Source organism: Trachemys scripta, chromosome 6, assembly GCF_013100865.1.
Source record: "Trachemys scripta elegans isolate TJP31775 chromosome 6, CAS_Tse_1.0, whole genome shotgun sequence".
Taxonomy (NCBI): domain Eukaryota; kingdom Metazoa; phylum Chordata; order Testudines; family Emydidae; genus Trachemys; species Trachemys scripta.
The window spans coordinates 24,193,736-24,212,779 of NC_048303.1; the positions used below are offsets into that span (position 1 = coordinate 24,193,736).

General features: G+C 42.3%; 1 protein-coding gene across 1 annotated transcript in view; it reads left to right on the plus strand.

Annotated features, from left to right (window-relative positions):
• Positions 1 to 19,044, plus strand: part of EGFLAM (EGF like, fibronectin type III and laminin G domains) — a 99,965-nt gene that overhangs the window by 35,865 nt on the left and 45,056 nt on the right. Inside the window, exon 7 of the mRNA XM_034774018.1 lies at positions 13,038 to 13,204. Coding sequence (XP_034629909.1) covers positions 13,038 to 13,204 — 167 coding nt within the window. The remainder of the gene's footprint in view (positions 1 to 13,037; positions 13,205 to 19,044) is intronic.

Genomic DNA, 19,044 nt, shown 5'->3' on the forward strand with positions numbered 1-19,044 from the left:
CAACGACTGAACCTAGTTTTGTTATGGCATGGAATATCACTCGTGCGAAACATCCGTGTTGGAGAATTTGTTAAGAAGAATATTGCAGAAGTGGTTGCAATTTTAGATCAAAGTAACACAAAACTTCAATGACTAATACAGCAAATTACAATTTCGTGCCATGCTACAGAGAGGCAGATCTCCCAGATCTGTGCTAATGCAAGCAAGATGCAAAATGGTCTAAAGAATTCTCTAGCATTCAGACTAGCTGTTGACAAATCCACAGATATTCAAGATAAACCACCACTAGTGATATTTGTTTGCTATGTTTCCACGGATGTAATTGTAAAAGAAGAAATGTTGGACTTAGTGATGCTAAAAGAAACAACCTGTGGTGTTGACATAAATAATGCACTTGATAAAGCATTGACAAATGCTGATGTACCACTGGATAAACTTGTCAGTGTTGCAACGGATGGAGCACCTGCAATGGTGGCGGGAAAAAGTAGGCCTTTTCAGACTTTTGAAAAGCGATCCTAAATTTCCAGAGTTTCTCCCTGCATCATCCATCGTGAACATCTCACAGGCAGATACTTCAGGTATGAAATTGTTACAAAAACAGTCCTGAAAATTGTCAATTTCATCCATTCAAATGAGAAGACTCATCAACAGTTCAAAAATGTCATTGAACAGATGGATCTTGAAGACAACCTAACGATGTCTCTTTCAACTGTATTGTGAGGTGGTTATCAACCAACAATATCTTAAATACGTTTGTGGAACTGATGGAGCCTATCAATGCTTTCCTTTGAAGAAAAGGAAAAGTCCTGTTCACAACTGAAAGATGAGCAATGGATGCAGGATCTGATGTTTTTCATTGATATTATGCAGCTCTGCAAACTGTCAACTTGGCACTCCAAGGGAAGGATAAGATTATTTCTGACCTTACTCAGTCTTCAGCTTCCAGAACAAGTTAAAGCTTCTGCAAAGAGACATAGTGTCAAGAGACTTCAACCACTTTCCCCATCTCAAGAGTAGGGTAATCAAAGTAGAAGATCACAAAGGTTAAATTACAAGGCCTGCTTAATGACTTCCAGTCCGGGTTTGAAGACTTGCAGAAGCTGAGATCCTGCTTCCCCGTTTTTGTAAATCCATTCATGGTTGATGTGATCAGTGACGGCTGTCAGATTCCCAAAACTGTGGTTACAGAAACATCTACTGTAGAAATGGAACTATTGGAACTGCAGGAAGACAAGGCTCTAAAGATTATGCATAAATCAGTCTACAATCGAGTTCTGGAAGCAAGTGCCAGGAATGAAGTATCCTCAACTCAAAAAGACTAATGTGCGACTCATTTCAATTTTTGGCACAACATACTCCTGTGAATTGCTGTACTCTGTGATGAAGTTTGTAAAATTGGAACATCATGCAGTCCTTACAAATCAACATCTGACCGAGCTCCTCCATATCGCCTTGACAACATATCAACCAGATTTCCAAAGACTAATGACTAGGATAGAGACCCACAAGGCCTCTAGCTCTAGCAGTAATTAGCTGTGATACAGTAAGTAGGATGCTAATATTTTTAAAAATGCATGTGTAAAGGTTGTTCATGTCTTGTGGCTCTTGAACTTCTGAAGATGATTGTATGAGGCTCAGAGGGTCAGTAAGTTTGGCCACCCCTGTAATAGAGCTAAATTTTGTAAAATTGGTCCCTGAGCTGCAGCTATAAGAAGTATGTGAGTGGTACCTACAAACTAGGGTGACCAGATGTCCCGATTTTATAGGGACAGTCCCGATTTTGGGGTCCTTTTTCTTATATAGGTTCCTATTACCCCCCACCCCCTGTCCCGATTTTTCACATTTGCTGTCTGGTCACCCTACTACAAACATATGTGAGGCTACTTGTTTGTTTGTGTCTGCACATATTGTAAGAATACAACATACTGGTATGTCTCTTTCTTTGGTCCATTAAATAAACATATGTTGATTAGTTTCACTGAAAGTTATTAGGCAAGAAGACAGATTTGCCTCTGGACTGCTGTGTGCTGTGAGGTCAAAACATCTTTTTTTTCATGCTTCAGTTCATCAGGGAAACCACATCTAAAGATTTTTTTTAAGAGCTTGGTGTTGTAAAATAAAAATAAAAAAATGCAAAAAACCCAAACATTGATTGTCCTACAGCACAGTTACAGTCCAGAAAACACAGATATAATGAAAAAGATTTCCCCATGCCTGAAGGTCTGCTTCTGAATTCCTGTGATACTTTATGTTCAAATCAGAGTGCCTGATGTTTAGTGGGTTTGAAGTGACACAATGATTACTGCATTTGGAGCTAGTACATAAGAGTGAAGGATGTCTAATAGGCATTATGTAAGACTAGCTGTGGTTTAGAATTAATAGGAGATTGTGCCTATTTTCCCAATATAATAGTGATATGAATCTTTCCATCTCCCTCCCCTTCTTTGAACTCAGCACAAATGTTAGAAAGGGATTTGGTTGAGTACTGACTCATTGTGCTTCTCTCACCCTCATTCTTTGTCCTGTGAAGAGTAGTCTGCAAGTTTATGTGCATCTGTGACAGGGTTGGGGGGACCCTGTCCAATGTGGGGCGAGTGTGCACTGTCTTCCCTAGGGTGTAGGGGTGGGGCATACGTAACCTGTGTTTATGCCTCCATAGCCAGAGTCAATATACTTACCCCTGCTAACAGGGCAATGAGGCCTAATAGTCAAAGTCAATGTATTCTCCCCTTTTAGCAGGGCAGTGCGGCCCAATGGCCAGAGTCAATAGAAAAATCAATAGATTTGCCCCACTCAGCCAGGCAGTAAGGCCTAGTGGCCTAAGTCAATGGCTTTGCCCCTGTTAGCAGGTCAGTAAGGCCCAGCGGCCAAAGTCAATAGATTCGTTCCAGTCAGCAGGGCAGTAAGACTTAGCAGCTAGAGTCCATAGATTTGCCCCTCTTAGCAAGGCAGTAAAGCCCAACGGCCAAAGTCAATAGATTTGCCCAGTCAGCAGGGCAGTAAGGCCCATTGGCCATGGTCAATAGATGCGCCCCTGTTAGCAGGGCAGCAAGGCCTAGAGGCCAAAGTCAATATGTTTGCGCCATCTGTGGGGTAGTAAGGCCTAGTGGCCTCTGTCAGGGAAGGGGGTCACTATGTACCAAAAAAGGGGGGGTGGCCTGGGTAGGGGGGCCCGGGCCCTCCCTCTCCATCGGGCCCTAGCCCAGGGCCCTGGTAGTGGCCAGAGGATGTGCCACTGAATCAGCGGGGGGTCCGATCGAAACACGCTGACTCAAAGTTCCGGCTCACTAACCGGACCACTGTCTAATTCCCCTGGGCTGCTTCCTACCGTGGTTCCCACTGCTATGGTCTGGGCGTCTCCAATGTCTTCAGGTTCCCTGTCTGCACAGTCCCCAGCAACTGGGACTGGAGCCTACAAAGTGTGTCCTTCCTCTCCAGCGGTACTCCTCCCCCCCCCCGCCCCCAACTGAGCTGCTCCCTTTTATACTGGTGCATTTGGAGCATGCCCAGTAGAGCTGAGGGGGTGTTGCTTCCTTAGCCCACAATGTAAGGTTAACTCTTCCCGATCCAGTGCGGAGCGAATGCATCCTGTCACAGCATCTCTTCGTAATACCCATTAGCGAAAGTATAAGGTGGGCATCCCAATCCCCACTTGATACGTTGAAAATGCATCCTTGAATAAATTTACTTAGCTGCAGAGTACATACTTGTATTCTCTTCTGTAGGTCAAGAGATGTGAGTAATTGAAATTCAGTGTGTAGTTGTTTCCAGACTTTGGGAAAGAATTTGCTAACAGCACATTGTTTTGATAATATTGTTTAGTCAGAGGTTTTAAAATAAAACTCACAATGTATTTGGTCATTTGGGGGATTATACCCTCTTACATTTGGATGCTTCAGTATGTTTGTTTGGAGAAAGTTCAGTGAACCTTAAGCCTTAAATAGCAATTAGAGATAGACTTTTCACTTCACCTGCATTTTCTCTGCTGCATACATTTTAAGGCTAAATTACACTGGTATCAATCAGGAGTAATACCAGTGAAGTCGAGTGGGATTATACCAGTGTAAAAAAAAAAAAAAAAAAATCTATTCTGAATCAACCCCCCTTGTCTTAAATAAATACTCTTCCAATCCGATACTCTGTTTTTGCAGAATCAGTAGCTCTACTTTTCTATGCATGTCTCTGGTTTTCTTAGATTGTGAATCTCTTGTGCGGGTAAAACAAGCCTTCAGAAACAATGAAATTTGAATCATTTCACTCCCTCAGGGCTAACTTTCTTACCCATATCCTAGAAAAACAACACGGGGAGAGTCTGCCACCGACAGGAAACCATACTGTCTTCATTCCATCCAGGTGGGAATTTTGGGATTAAAATCTCAGGGAAATACAATAAATTAATTGTTTGAGCATATCTGAGTCTGATTTAGAGCTAACTTGTAAAATACCTATCTACTTACCGTTAGCAGTACAGTCCTTAAGGAATATGTAATAGAACAGTTGATAGGCCTAAACAGGCGAATGGCTTCTTTCTTGGATGCCTGCAGGAATAATTATTTTAAATTTTCAAGATGAGGAATATTTTGAGAAGTAGCATATCTGTGTGAGGTAAAATATTGGGTTTCAAATATGCTGGGTTTTTGTAAAGGGCTTGCCTATAGCTAACACAAACACTTTTCAGCTCCAGCTGAATTTTCTGGAATCGGGCACTTTCCCTGAAATGCTCAAAAGCTCTAGTCCATTGGGTGCATAACTGAACTTCCAACTTTAGAGGAACTGGTTAATCAGAGTATGCATTTTTGACTAATCTTTAGTACTGTAAAAATGCTATTTCAGCTGCATACATCCCTTAATAAGTGAGCAGCTAATGAGTCGGCTACTTTCATTCAGTCTTTTTGGAAGTATTGATGCAGAGGACACTTGTTAATATGAATCTCCAGATATAGGGAAAATCTGGCCCCTTTTCCTGTGGCTGGTGGCAATGGAGGAGCCATCAACAGTGAACCAGGATGATTCTGCCGTTCAAAGTAGGAACAGTTGTTGAGGGAGGGCCTATGCAGTAGGGCCTATACACCTGTTGCTTGGTCAGGAGCTGAGCTGTACTGTATGTCAGCTGACAGCAGAGGGTAAGGTCTGGCTGGAGTGTCAATAGCTGGGCCTTCCCTGTTTTCCCCTCAGACACCTGCAGAAGGGAGTAGGAAGGCTGCATGGTGCAGGAAATTAGAGGCTACAGCAACAGCTGTGAAAAGGCTCTTGTCTGGCAGGTAGCTCCCTTCCCATTTCCCCCTGTGCATTTCCAAAGCACCCAGAGCAGGGTGCTGAGAAGAGGATTGGGACCAAAATGAACCTCTTTTGGTGTTCCATTCCCTTTAAATGGAACTCCTGTTTTCTGTGAGGTAATTTCATTGCAGTAATGAATTACAGTAACTCCCCACTTAAAGTTCTCCCAGTTAAAGTTGTTTCGTTGTTACATTGTTGATCAATTAGAGAACATGCTCATTTAAAGTTGTGCAATGCTCCCTTATAATGTTGTTTGGCTGCTGCCTGCTTTGTCCACTGCTTGCAGGTCGAGTAGCCCGTTGGAGCTAGCTGGTGGGGGCTTGGAACCAGGGTGGACTGGCATCCTCCCTATTAGCTCCCCAGTCCCCTAAGTTCCCTGTGCAGCAGCTGCCCAGCAGGCTATCAATTGCCTGCAGTTCAGCTGTCCCTCCCCACACTGCCCTGTGCTGCTCCTGCCCCCTGCTTTGGAGCCGCTCCCAGGAGCCTTCTGCTTGCTGTGCAAGGGGTGGGGAAAGAGAGGGGATAATGTAAGGGTGTCCCCCTCCCCCACTCCTGCCCCCTGTTCCTTTACCCCATTTCCATGGTGGGGGAGGGGATACTACAGGGCTCAGGATGGAGAGAGGCAGCTGCTGTCTCAACATTAATTCTTATGGGGAAATTGGATTCGGTTAACATCGTTTCGCTTAAAGTAGCATTTTTCAGGAACATAACTACAACGTTAAGCGAGGAGTTACTGTATCACTTAGCAGCCCAGATTATTTCAGTGGACATAACATGGTAAACTGTATCCCTCAACAGCTGTCTATTCTTCACTGTTACCATGAATGCAAAGAGGACATAATTTACAGCAAAGAAAAAAAAAACATATGATAGAGCTTATTCTAAATTCACCACAGAAAGCATCTCTCACATTTAAAACTCAGCTCAAGGAGAAATCGCCCATACGCCATATAGGTGTAAATCCTTTCCCTGGTGCGCAGTTCAAGCAATGGGGTTTCACAGTGAGAATCTCCATGGGAAAATCCTCTCTTCTGGCTCCACTGCAGCCTAACAGTCACACTTCTGGCTGTGGCATCCCCACATTGTGGGGTCAAATGGCTGGTGAATCTGCATAGTCCAGACACACAGAGAGCCCTCTGTGGTCACAGACGATAGAATAGAATTTCAACTGCGGGGTCCTTGGGACAAGGACTGTGTTTGTGTTGTTTGTACAGTGTTTCATAAAGTATGTCATGTCACAAAAGAGTAGTTGGATGAGGGGGCATGGACAGATTTCTCAGTTGCTCTCGAGTCACCACTTTCTTTTTTTTTTCCAAAGAGTAATTCTAGTACAGTGGAGTACAACTGGTCAGGAATTTCCCCCTGAAAATATTTGATTTGTTTTTAATAGGAAATATGGTTTCCACACAATTGAAATTTTATACAGTGATATTTTGATTTTTGACAAAAAAAGATTTCTGTTGGGAAAATCAAAACAAAATGTTTTATTTCAGGTCAGTTCAACCCAAATCAAAATATTTCAATTAAAGTGAACCAAAATATTTTGTGATGCAGCGCCTCATGGATGTTGTGGTTCAGGTGTTTCATGCCCCCATTCTCTCCTATGGTCCAGGCTCCTTGGCTGGATTACATCTCTCATGATTCCCTGGGGTTTCCTTTTACTGAGTCATTTGCTACAACATGGGAATCACATGACTGGGGTGCATCATGGGAGATGTCTGGCCAGGGAGCCCAGTCCATAGGGTACAAGAGGTATCTGATATACCACTCCTATGAGGCACCATCACACCATAGGTGATTGCAGTCTAATGTTGAATGAACTCAAAGCTAAATGTTGCAGTTTGGTTCAACAAACCAAAACTAAATGTTTATTTCAAATAGAAAACAAAATGTTTTGGTACTTCCAAATTGAAAATTTCCAATATTTCAACTTTTCATCCTGATACAGGATGAAAACGAATGTTGAAATATTATAATTTCCTATGGGAGAGAATTTCTGGTTTGTTTTCCTCAGCTCTGTTGTAATGAAGACTTTCACACCATAACCAGAGTGTAAGCAATGCAGTGATGACTGCTTGAGTTTGCAGAGAGCCTGAAACAATATCTCTGACGTGTGAATTGCCCCATTCATTTCAGTGGGTGCTAACTCAAGTGCCCAGTGATGATACTTTTAATGTCAATATTGTTAACTATGTCACTGCTCAGACCATGCAGGAAAAGAGAGGAAGTATCATATTATGAAGAGTTACATCTTTGGAAAGCATTTGTGTGTGGAGGGGGGGCTGCTAGGGAAAGATAGGGATGTGGAATATATATAAAATAAGAAGTGTAGGCCTATAACAACATATGATTTGAGGGCATGATTGGTTTCATTTTCCTGAAGGGGGCTCAACTTTCAAAAGTTTGGGAAATGTTGTCATAGTACAGTGGGGTCCTGATTGCAGTTCTGAGGCACAATTGCAATAGAATGAAGAAGCAGGATGTAAATAACAATAATAATGCCCCATAATGAGTTACCTCATATGTAGAGTATTTTTTCATGGCAAATATGAATTCCCTATAATGTTTGTATATTTACGTGTATAGTAATAGTAATGTGCAACTAATATTTTGCAGGTCTGAGCTTGTTACTTGGGCTAAGTAAAAACATGGCTTAAAGGACTGAGAACTATAAAATTTGGATTATTAGCAGATGTTTTATTCTACTAAATTATTCCCAGCTCATTTAAAACGAAAGTTCAAGTGCTTTTGAATTTGTAGTTCAAAGGTTTCTTCTTTAAAATTCAATCAAACATTATGTTATAAAGTAGCAACCCAAATGTTCTAGACACACACAGGACAAAATTCAGCTCTTAGTGAAATCTGCCCAATCCCACTGATTTGGACCATCTGGTTTATTATATTTTAAAACATCTCTGTTTGATTTTGTTCTTAATGTTGGCTATTTCTGCATTCAGTTACACCGTGCTTCTCCATACACTGCTTGGAGATGCACTGCTGTAACTTAAGAGCAGAAAATAGCCTTGGAAGTCTTCTGGTTTCCTCATACACCGGTATATTGTATTGAGCTGTGTGATAAGGGTCAGATTTATACATAGTATTGTAGCACAAAGGGCTATTCCCAGTGTTTCAAGGGAAAGGAAACATAGCTGTATGAAGTGATTGTAGAACTGATTACTCTCTGTGAGCCTTACTGATGTAAAAGTTGATATAAACTGAACTTTTTCGTAAGACATTTCTAAACCCCAAAGAAGAAGAAAACATTGAAGTTGGCTCACTGAACATAGTGAGCTGAGTTTATCATAAATGTTTCTCTATCCATCTGTTTGCCATTTTGTCATGTTGTACTGATTTGTTAATACAGAGGACAGGCTGGAAAGTAAAGGTCAAGTGATAAATCTCTCTGTTTTTAACTGCGTACAGTTAGTGGTTTGAAGACTCTTCCTCTGTTATTGTTTCTCTAGAAAAAAGGCCTGTAAAAGACGATTAGGAAAAGTCAACAGTAGCCTAGGATCTTTGGAGACTGAACATATCTCTGCAATCCACTCTCAGCAAGCTATGTCTCCACATGGTTTCTCCTTTTAGATGTGTGTGTTCCCATTCTGGTGCATATGGTAGCTGTATCCATTATATTATATCCACAAGGCTATTTTTAATTGGCAGGAATTATTTGTAGTATTATTAGATCAAATGAGACTTGTACTGAAAAACTGAGATTGCTGTTGAGAAGTATATATAAAGAAAAAGCATCCGCACCCTTTAATTTGAAAAATGTTGCGTGTTTTCATTTTGGGCATTTGGCCCAGGAATGGAAAGTAGAGTGGTGAACTGGATATAGTTTGCAAGGCTGCCCCCTGCTGCTTTCTTAAGGAAGCCAAAAGAAATTTCCTCTGTCTAACATGATAAACTTGCTATTGAGATGGATTTAAAGCAATATTTTTAGCTGAATCATCACATCTTGTGCATTTCTGTGAAGGTTTTTTTTTTTTTTTTTAACCGATTTCTCCTTGTGGCACCCATTAAGACAATCAAATATTCACATTGCCAGCTCTCGGGTTATGCCCTAAGCAGAATGCAGGTAATAGTTGCAAACTCTTGTTTTATTAATGCACCCACCCTATTCGCACAAAAGAAATAAAAGCCTGGATGATTCAATAAATCTTGTATTGACTAATAAAACATACGTTAACTTTCTGTTCCCTGCAGCTGCAAATAAACAAGAAATGCAAAATGCCTGTTTTGTGCTATAATTTTCATTAGAAGACTGCTGGAGATATTTGCAGCTAGTCCTCTGTAAACAATAGTAGATTCAGGGAGCACTTGGAGGTTATTTCCTGCAATAAATATCAGAAGGACATCTTAGTAAAGGACACCAGGATAATTTTATCTTAAAGGTCATTTCTTTCCCTTTTTTATTTTCAGCTACTTTAATCTGAGTTTCTTTGAGCTGGCTTCATGTTTAAATTTTTGGGTTTTTACATGTGTTTACTTCCTTCCATTATGTTTTCTCTTTGGTGGTACAAGTTAACTCTTCTGAAGAGTGGGGACTGTGTCAAAATATCAGAATAGCTCCCCTAAGGTCAATTACATAACAGGCAGATGCAGTGCGTGCTTCCCTTCCAAAAATTCATTACATATAAATGTTAATACATCTAATTTCTCTGGAACGTTTGTTTGGGCCATATTCTCATGTGAATGATCCCACTGATTTCAGCTGGTCTGCTCATGTGAATAAGGCAAGCAGGATTTGGCTTTCTGCTTTCAGTATGATTAAGGCTAAGATTTAGTCATGGGTATTTTTGATAAGTCATGGACAAGTCAAGGCAATTAATAAAAATTCATGGCCTATGCCCATTGTTCCCTCTAATTTTTCCCATGCATGTGCAGAATGAATTTTGTTATGTGCATCAATATGGAGGTGATGTGTGACACATCACCTCCATATTGGTGCACATAACAAAACCCATGTGGTGGGGGTGGGGCCGAGGGGTTTAGAATGTGGGAGGGGGCTCAGGATTGTGCTGTGGGGGGGTGAGGATTCTAAGGTGGGGCCGGGGATGAGGGACTCAGGGCTGGGGCAGAGGGTTGGTGTGCAGGGGGATGAGGGCTCCGGCTGGGGGTGCAGGCTATGGTGTGGGGCCAGGAATGAGGGGTTTGGAGTGCAGGTTGCCCAGGGGCTACGGTGGGGAGAGAGGACTCCCCCAAGCTCTCTCTCCCTGAAGCAGCACCTGGGCTGGGTGGGGGAGAGGGCCTCTCCCCTGGACACAGCAAGTCCGGGGCAAGTCCATGCTTGGCCCGGCGGGGAGAGGCGCCTCTCCCCGCCACTGCAGGTCCATGCTGGGGCTGGGTTGCGGCTGGGGGAGGGGTGCCTCTCCTCCGGCCACAGCAAGTCTGTGGCATCTCTCCCCACCGCAGCCCTGAGGCCCTGTGCAGGGCTTAATAGGCAGCTGCGCAGTAGTGCAGATTAGAGGGAATTTAGCATGTGACCTGTCCATGAATTTTACCAAAAATTTCCCTGACTAAATCTCTACTTTTAGGCCCCCGCTGCTCCAGGGGCCCCTGCTGGGAGAGGCCCTGCTCCACTGCTGCGGGTTGACGGCCCCCGGCTAATGCTCCCGGGGACCACTCTCCGGACAGCCTCCAGGCACCCCGGGGCCACTGCTCCAGCTGCCCAGGGACCGCTGCTGCTCGGACGCTCTCCAGAGTCAGCCACACCAGCTACTTTTCTGGCGGTCCCCGGGAACCTGAGAAGCAGCTGGTGGAGCTGGCCCCATATCAGCCACCAGGACTGCTGCTCAGGCACTCCCCGGGGCCGCTCGAACAGCAGCCGGTGTGGCCGTCCCTGGGGTAGCCCCTAGGACCGCTGCTTGCATGGTCCCCGGGACCAGCCACACCGGCTGCTGCTTACGTGGTCCCCGGAACCAACTGTCTGGGGCTCCCGAGCAGCAGCCGGTGTGGCTGACCCCGGGAACTGCTAGAGCAGCTGGCCCCAGGTTGCTCCAGCAGCAGCAGGTGCAGCTGGCCATGGGGCACCTGAGCAGCTGGCCAGCTACTCGTGCAGCTTCTGAAGTCAGCCACACCAACCGCTGCAGAAGTCACGGAGATTGCAGAAAGTCACTGAATCCATGACTTCTGCGACCTCCATGAAAGAATCGCAGCCTTAAGTATGATTCAAGATTTAACTAGGCATCTCCCAGGAGCAATGATGGGAATTGTATTACTTGTTACTGAGTCCACATACCTAGAGCAGATTCTTCTCTTCCACCATTGTTACTCCAGATTTACACTGATATATCTGAGAGAAGAATTTGACCCCCAGTTTTCCAATGGAGATTTGTTAATGGACCCTTAATCATAAGGCAAAACAATCATTTTCAATTTAGATTCTGATCTTGGTTACACCAGTGTGAATAACTCCATTGACATCAGTTTGCAAAATTTTACTAAACAGATCAGAATCTTGCCTGATGTGCCAAAGTGCCACTCTGTAGGTTCAAATGTAGCATTTGAAGGTCCTATTAAGATTTCCACATTTGAAAATTGTGCTCACAGAATTCATACAAAAGGCTAGGAAAAGAAGGGGGAAAATATATAGTGCACTTGAATTGAGAAACAGGCCTCTAAATGATCTCATAATAATTATGAAAAATTAGAAAAAAAAAATTCCACATACACTTACATTTCCGATTCTCCCACCTTTACTTATGCTGAGTAGCATTACTTCACATGAGTATCCTTCTTGGCTTTAATAGAGCAACTTTCATGAGTAAATGCTTTTCCACTGTGGTGTGCGCACTCGCTTCTACGTACTTTCTAGCCCCAGAAACAGCTTGAAGACTTTCTGGTAAAGCATTGTGTGCAATTTTATTTACAATGGTTATTTACAGTGGGGGTCCTAGTGGATCACAAGCTAAGTAGGAGTCAACAGTATAACACTGTTGCAAAAAGCAAACATAATTCTGGGATGTATTAGCGGGACTAATCCAAGAAGACATGATTAGGCCTCAGCCGGAGTACTGTGTCCAGTTCTGGTTGCCACATTTCAGGAAAGATGTGGACAAACTGGAGAAAGTCCAGAGAAGAGCAGCAAAAATGATTAAAGGTCTAGAAAACATGACCTATGAGGGAAGATTGGAAAAAAATGGGTTTGTTTAGTCTGGAGAAGAGAAGACTGAGAGGGGACATGGTAAGTACATAAAAGGCTGTTACAAGGAGGAAGGAGAAAAATTGTTCTCTTAACCTCTGAGGATAGGACAAGAAGCAATTAGCTTAAATTGCAGCTTAAGTTGGACGTTAAGAAAAACTTCCTGTCAGGGTAGTTAAGCACTGGAAACAATTGCCTAGGGAGGTTGTGGAATCTCCATCTTCGGAGATTTCTAAGAGCAGGTTAGACAAACACCTTTCAGGGATGGTCCATTCTAGATAATACTTAGTTCTGTCACGAGTGTAGGGGACTGGACTAGATGACCTCTCGAGGTTCATTCCAGTCCTATGATTCTTTTCCACCATCTTTACAGACGCTGCAGCCTCAGCCCAACAGTAACATAGAGCTCCCGGCTCCTGAGGCAAGGAGGAGAAAGGTCTCAAATGGCTCTGACTCTCTATAGGCCCTGGCTCTGCCCGGCCCACTTCCCCTGCCCTTTGTACTTCCTTCCTGTGCCTTTTTTGTACCTCTTTATTTTGGATACTTCTGGTCAGTTTAAAGGCAATTAATGTGTACAGCTAACTTGACTTATTTATGATCTTGTTTTTAATCCTAGGCCAGACCTTGACAGCAATTGGACAGTAATAAAAGAGCAGATCCAGATGGAATCCATGGTTCTAAAAGGACTTATTCCAAACACCAAGTACCAGTTTGCAATCAGAGCAGCGAATTCCTATGCATCCAGCTTACCCAGCACTCCAAGCGACGTTATCCGAACATTCAGTGAGTAGCACACTTTTTCTTAATTAAGGCTGTCCTAAAAGTGCAGATTTTAAAGGATCAGAGTTGTAAGGAGCTCTCATTGAACACCAAAGCACACAAGCACCCCGAACCTGACACCACATGTGCTTTCTTTTGAGGTTTGCAGAATTCTGTGAAAGTTGAGCCACTAGTAAGATTCTGTGAGGCTCCAGGCAAAAGCAGTCTCATGCTGTTTCCAGGCTCCAGAGGTCATTGCCAGATATTTTTGGATCACTACTTACTGACTTTTGGGTCAACTTCATACAGAATTGATAAGTGAATGCCACAGGGAGAAGTAAGACAGACAAGTCTATTGCTCACCTTTTTTGCAGTTCTTTAAAATTGAATTGTATATATTGCATACATAATTCAAACAACTCAAAAAGACCAAAGCAAATCTATACTGCCATGTGAGAGGGACTGAGGCACTTGCATTTTTAAGCACAGATACAGGACTGTTAGTATGAACAAGTAAATATACATTTTTGATTGGAAACTGCACGGAGAAAGTTGTATTTTAGGCAGAACTGCATTCAAACACTATTTAAATAACCACTCCCTACCCAGTCTTCCTATAATGTTGTTTGTGGGGTTTTTGAGGGGGGATTTTAATAACCCTATACTCCCAGCTGCCTTTAAGCACCTACAGTCTTCACAGTCATAAGGGAGGGCTGGGGCCTTCCAAGAAGAATCAAGTTTAAAATACCTTTAAACAGCTTGTTATTAGAACTATAGAGGGACAGATGCTACCATCTTGTTACCGGTGATGTTTCCCCCATGAAGTATTTAATTGAAATATCAGGTGATTGTCTTCTCTCCTGGGGGGGAGCAGCGGTGGCAGGGGCTTTGGAGAAAAGAAGAGGGTATTTTGCTGGGAAGACTGAAGAGCAGCCAACTTCCAGCCCTGCTGATTTGGGGCCAGATTGTGACAAGCTGGAGTGCAGAGGATGGGGGGAGGTGCAAGCAGCCTTCTCTCCCTGCCCCATCCTCGAATGCTCTGTGCAGTTGCGGTCCAGGAACAACTGCAGTCCCTACACTTCAGAGCACAGTGACTCCTTATACCCCTGAGAGCACAGACTGTCCCAAAGAGGAACAGGTAGGAGCTGTAGCCTTGTCCTCCCCTGCGTTGGCCCATGGAGCAAGCCAGGCCTAGCACAAAGGAAGGTGCACCCTGCACACACACCCTACGTGTAACTGGAAATTCAGGGAAGGATTATGTCTCCCTAAGGAGCTGTCTCTCGCTGGGCTGACAATGGGGTGATACGGCTCTGCAACTCCTGGCTGTGGCTGATAGTCCCAGTCTAGCCCTGGCAGTAGTGGATGTACACTGTGTGCTACATTTACAATTAAAAAATTCTGTTGTCACAGAGTTGAGAAAGGAAATAAGATGCCAAAGCTTGTTTGGAATTTGGACCATAGAAGCTATATCGTACATGTACCAACCTCTTGGCTGGATTTTTGAAAGTTTGTATGAATAAGCATGGTTGGCTTGTTGGAAAACAAAGTTTTCACCACTTTTAGGTCATATATTTTAGGGTATTTATAAGTAGGTTTGGCAGAATTTAATTTTATATTTTTAAAATAATTTTGATGGATAATATCAATGTTTATTTTTAAGCATTTTTGTCAATGTTTATTGATTTAAATTTTTACCATTGTGGAAATTATGGAGGGGGTCCAAAATAGGGGGTCAGACAATTATTTAATGAAAGTAGATGTTGATTCAAAAAGTTAAAGCTTTTTCTGAGCACACATTAAAATACAAATTGTCAATATCCCATATCTAAATATACACAGTAAATATCCTTCAGTCAAGTGCTACTAAGTTCTCAAGTAGCATTTTTCCTACTTTGCTTATCTGTAATTTGGATGATCATCAGTGGAAATATTTTTCATGTGTTTGTGTGTGTGGTGAAACAGATGTTTACTAACATTTGCTGATTAAAAATCCAATCCTTCCAAGCCTCTTGATACTTATAAGGGACAAATGCCTCACAGGAATGTCCTCAAAGTATATTTGGCGTCAGCACATACAATTGTTGCATTAATGAACTTTTAAAATCAGCCCTTAAAGATTGAAATTTCTTCTTGCCTATGCACGGGAATGAAAATTGTCTGTAATTAAATTATTAGGAAAGGCCAAATGATATTAGGGGGATATAGTTGTGTTTTTAGGTCAGGCTTGTATTTGGTGAGGCACAATAGCAGCAAACAGTTGTACGCTGTGTAAACTTAGACCTCAGCTTTAGAGGTTGGTCTGGTTCTTAAACACTATATTTTCAAGCCCCTTAGCTTTCTATCCTTACTTGTGAGTTCTTTCATTTTGTCGTTAATGATCTCATTTCACTCTTAGTTTTGCTTTTCACTTCTTGGTCCTTTGCTTGCTGGTAAATTGGATCCCTTGAACTGTTGGTGCAGTGTTTATTTTCTGAGGCTGCTATACTTTAAGTTAAACTTCTGAACTGAATGTTCATGGAAACCTGTAAGGTATACTATGCTCCATGGGACCCCTGATTCTTAGATCCCGAAGGGTCAGCTTCCTCCGCTTCAGACCCAGGTGTGTGCTCATCTATTTCCTGTTTATCTTTCAACATGAATGTTTGCATTCTTTTGTAAGAAAAGATAAAGTGTTTAGCTCTGCTGTTAAGGATAGGATTGACTTCCTACTGGGCTTATTAATGCAGTACTCAGCTAACAGTTTAATTGGCAACCCTAGTAGAGGCTATTTGCCTTTACAAGTCTGAAAACTGGAAGTTGCCTGTTGTTTTGTAGAGAGTTAGAGCAATGGTTCTGTATGGAATTGTTTGTATCAGAAAGGCTGGGGATAACTTAATACATAGTGGATCAAATTAATCCTTGGTGTAACTCTAGTGGCTTCTGTGGAGTTATTGTGCCAGGGATGAATTTGTTTCAGTATGTTTGGAGGGATCTGAAAAACTGAAATTTTAAACGGATAGCGCATTGCACTGAGTGAGCTCACTTCATCCTGATTGGCACAGGTGGTAGAAATTGCATCCCCTTTGCACCGGTCGGAACAGCTATGCATGATGGGCTGTTCACCCCTAGAGGAGTGCAGGCAGTGTTTGGGAGTTCTAATAGGGGAGAGCAGCTTTCATATGTAGACAAGATCCCATAGGAGCCCCTCTGTCTAAAGTTCCCTTGGCCACTGCAGCCATATCCCTTGTCTGGCCAGTGCTGGTAATTTTTGGGGATGTATTGGCCAACTCCAGGATCCCTGCAGAGTGAGGATGTTGGTCACTGTGCACCACTGCAATTCCCCACGGGAGGTGTATGTGTAGAACTAGGGGTGCTGCTCCCCCATCTTGAAATAATAATAACTGAATGCATGGCTTCCATCATATGCAGGATTTACAGTTTTGTTCAGTGGTGTTCACCACCTCCACTATATTGCTCCAGTGCCCCCGGCCCACACAGGCTGAAAAAGCTGCTGACAAAACCAGTACATGTGAAAGCCTCCATTCGTTCTCTGTACCAATGGCCAACAATGGTAACATCCTCCAAGAGTCTGCTGGGTTGAGACTTTTAAAGATTAAAAAGGGCTCGTAGGCACCCAATTTCCATTTGAAGGTCAATGGGAGTTGGCTGCTTAACTGCCATTTTTGCCTTTGAAAATCTTTCCTATGTCACCAGTGCCTATCAGCTCCAATGTCCAATGCACGGGCAAACAGTGATGTTCTGCTACCATCATTATGTATCATCCCTTTTACTGTCACCGGGGTTTATCAGCTGGCTCTCCGATGCTGTGTATGCCCATTTTGTGCAATGTTCCTATATGTAGACATCCCGGTTTACTGCTATTCAGAATAATAATAGTACTTTAACTTAGGGTCCAAGATACTCATAGAGGTGTTAACCATTGGATTTATTTAAATTGCCCAAGTTAAATAATTGTTTGTCTTTGCAATCATGTAAAAGGAGGGACTAAACAAGTTCAAAACCCTCCTTAATTGGTCCCGGGAGTTAAAGGCAGGCTTTTTAATGTGGACTAAGAATACAGCAATAAATTAACCCCAAACCACGTTGTGTAGGGAGAGAATTTAGACACTGAAACTATGTAGTTCCCCCGCCCCCGCTTCTGATGCTTACTTGACTACTGTTTACTCATGTTCTACAGGGTACGATGTTGCACTGGTACTTGGGACCCTAACTTGTCCCATCACTTCCACATGATATTTCTTACCCCTCCCCCACTGCCATTTTTCCAATGTGCAGAACAGTTTTGCATGCGCATATGATGCGACATGACCTATGATTTGTAATTGTGTAAAACAAGTGTTTAAATCTTTTTACAAAATGCATGTACATTTTATAATCTGTCATCTTACTTGTAATAGAGCCGAGATTTTAATTATTACATAAATGTGTTCTTATACTGGAAACGTTCACACTGTAGACTCAGGCACAACTCTCCTACTTACTGGTGCAATAATTTGAAAATTTATCAGTAAGTGTAAATACTGCATTGTCTGCCTCTTGTAGCAAGAGTACACTAGCATTAGTACAACTGGCATGTTGTCTGATGCATTGTACAAGAAGCTACCACAATATTATTCAAATTCAACACATAAAAGCACATTGTTCACTCCTAGAGCTGATTGAAATTTTTGAAACTTTGATGGTTTTCCTGCTTGGAATCTTTTTATAGAAAAATTGTTGCTGTTTTTCGACCAGCTTATAGAGTGATTTATATTTGTCAACAGTGCTGATGAAAATTTTTCTGGAAAAATGTTGAACATTTTCCATCAGCTGCTCACTAGGAATTTAAACATGGCAGGAGCATGAAGCCATAAAGGAAGGAGTCTGAATTCATGTTATCCTCATAAAATGCCGACTTCTGAAAGCTTTCAGGGATCAGGGCATCTTGCCAGCGTACCCTAAAGGAAGATCAACTGTTTTAAAGTGACAATATCCTAATGACAGGTTTCAGAGTAGCAGCCGTGTTAGTCTGTATCTGCAAAAAGAAGAACAGGAGTACTTGTGGCACCTTAGAGCCTAACAAATTTATTAGAGCATAAGCTTTCGTGGACTACAGCCCACTTCTCTACTGCTTAGGCTGTAGTCCACGAAAGCTTATGCTCTAATAAATTTGTTAGTCTCTAAGGTGCCACAAGTACTCCTGTTCTTCTTTTTGCAGATACAGACTAACACGGCTGCTACTCTGAAACCTGTCATTAGGATATTGTCACTTTAAAACAGTTGATCTTCCTTTAGGGTACGCTCGCAAGATGCCCTGATCCCTGAAAGCTTTCAGAAGTCGGCATTTTCTGAGGATAACATGAATTCAGACTCCTTCCTTTATGGCTTCATGCTCCTGCCATGTTTAAATTCCTAGTGAACAGCTGATGGAAAATGTTCAACATTTTTCCAGAAAAATTTTCATCAGCACTGTTGACAAATATAAATCACTCTATAAGCTGGTCGAAAAACAGCAACAATTTTTCTATAAAAAGATTCCAAGCAGGAAAACCATCAAAGTTTCAAAAATTTCAATCAGCTCTAGGAGTGAACAATGTGCTTTTATGTGTTGAATTTGAATAATATTGTGGTAGCTTCTTGTACAATGCATCAGACAACATGCCAGTTGTACTAATGCTAGTGTACTCTTGCTACAAGAGGCAGACAATGCAGTATTTACACTTACTGATAAATTTTCAAATTATTGCACCAGTAAGTAGGAGAGTTGTGCCTGAGTCTACAGTGTGAACGTTTCCAGTATAAGAACACATTTATGTAATAATTAAAATCTCGGCTCTATTACAAGTAAGATGACAGATTATAAAATGTACATGCATTTTGTAAAA